This window comes from Sphaeroforma arctica (assembly GCF_001186125.1).
Source record: "Sphaeroforma arctica JP610 unplaced genomic scaffold supercont1.4967, whole genome shotgun sequence".
NCBI classification, from domain to species: Eukaryota; class Ichthyosporea; order Ichthyophonida; genus Sphaeroforma; species Sphaeroforma arctica.
The window spans coordinates 1-2,182 of record NW_014035591.1 but is presented as its reverse complement, the minus strand read 5'-3'; the positions used below and the strand labels follow the sequence as shown (position 1 = coordinate 2,182).

Here is a 2,182-nt window from a genome sequence, read left to right as displayed (position 1 = left end):
TCTGTGCGACAGATAGTAACAGTAGCATACAAATACATCAACACTTCCGACCGAAATCATGCACTAGCTCACTTTCAAGCCACGTGTTTCTACCAGCCATTGTAGTAAAGTCCCCTTAAACCACTATCAGTGTGGAGTTAGAATTAGTTTACAATTAATTCACACGAGGTGAATGATTTGTAGACCAAGTAGACAATCAAATATAAGAATAACTACACCGCACTGAGCCTCAGGGAGACTCAGTAGGTTTTAGTATCGTATTTTGATGTGTTTACTACATTTTTACGACTAGTTACTTTAGGTGTATTATTCGATTTTATCTCGAGGATAATAGTGGACGGAGAAGTTCGTTTTATTGACAAATTACAGGAGTTGATCTCCCTCAGAACCGGATAGCTGAAAGGAGCTTGCAAATTACGACAGGAGCAAAGTCTTCCGAGGACAGTTCAATTCTAATGTGACTTTTATTATTATTATAAATCTAGAGCAAATTGGAGTGATTAGTAATATATGCAGAAATTAACAGGTGCCCAGTTTATGTATCTGATGAGCATTTTTATATTTATATTTTTATAGATTAATTAGTCATCAGACCATTTCCCAACAACAATTCATTCTTCTTTTGATTTTTTTAATCCATCTTCGGTCCGAAAATCCAGATACTTCAATCCTAATGCGACTTTTCAGGCCGTCGTTGGCAATCAAGGTCTCCCTCTGACTAATTAGCAGCCCATAGGACGTTTGAACAATGTTTTGACTGGCCTAGCCAGTCCGCACAACACGAACATGATGCAGTATCGCAGTTAGGGGTTGTATCTAGTGTAGAAATAATTATGTATTAAAGATAGCAGTATGTGCGTGTGTATATACGTATCATATAATGATATGATTATCAACACACATTCATGTATTACTATATATATTCATCGTCGTATCTCATAGATGATTGATGTATATAGTATATAATACATTATGATTGCTCTGTATTGTATCTAGTGTAGAATGAATACTTATGTATTAAAGATAGCAGTATGTGCATGTGTATATACGTATCATATTATGATATAGTTATCAACACACATTCATGTATTACTTATATATTTCTTCATCGTCGTATCCTTCTCATAGATATAGATTGATATATATAATATAGAATACGTTATGACTGCTCTATATTGTACCTAATGTAGAAATAGTTATGTATTAATGATAGCAGTATGTGCATGTGTATATACGTATCATATAATGTTATAGTTGTCAATACACATTCATATATTACTATATATATCTTCATCGTCGTATCTCATAGATATAGATTGGTACATATATAATACATTATTATTGTTTTGTATTGTATCTAGTGTGGAAAGAATTATGTATTAAAGATAGTAGTATTTGCATGTGTGTATACGTATCTTATAATGACATAGTTATCAACGCACATTCATGTATTACTGTATATAGTTCTTCATCGTCGTATCTTCTCATAGATATATAATGATATATATAATATATAGTACATTATGATTGCTCTGTATTGTATCTAGTGCAGAAAGAATTATGTTTTAAATATATATATATGTGCGTGTGTATACGCGTATCATATAATGATATAGTCATCGACACACATACATCGCACGACTACTACAACCCTAAAACCCTCGCACATAATACTGTCACACTCATATACATTCATATATATATACTATTCGTGCATACATTTAGGGTAAGAAGTCACGGATTGGGCTTGGCAGCAGTGCTGCCAGCTCGTGTTCAGTATCTGAAGACGAGGATAGTGATTCCGTTATATCTGAATTTTCTAATGATATCTCTTTACCTGCCGTTGACAAAAAGTGTACTTTAAAGGCAATTAAATAGGATATGATGTCGGCTATTGCGACACGCAGACAACGTGTAGGTGGGTTGCAGGCGGGCCATAGTGCACTAGGTTTAGGGCGCGTCTAAACAATTGAAGATTTTCGTTAAATTAAAGGCAAATTTGAATGATGATATATATATATATATATATATATATATATATATATATACACACACACACACACACACACACACACACACACACACATATATATATATATATATATATATATATATATATTATTACTTTATTACTTACTACTACCTACCACTACTACTACTTACTACTACACTACTACTATAT

General features: G+C 32.9%; 1 protein-coding gene across 1 annotated transcript; it reads left to right on the top strand.

The window, feature by feature from the left end:
• Window positions 1-1,725: 1,725 nt before the first annotated feature.
• On the top strand, window positions 1,726-1,878 carry SARC_14693 (hypothetical protein; the record flags this gene model as incomplete). Its single annotated transcript, XM_014291174.1, has 1 exon — window positions 1,726-1,878. A coding segment is annotated over one exon (153 nt), but the record flags the coding sequence as incomplete, so codon positions are not given.
• Window positions 1,879-2,182: the final 304 nt, after the last annotated feature.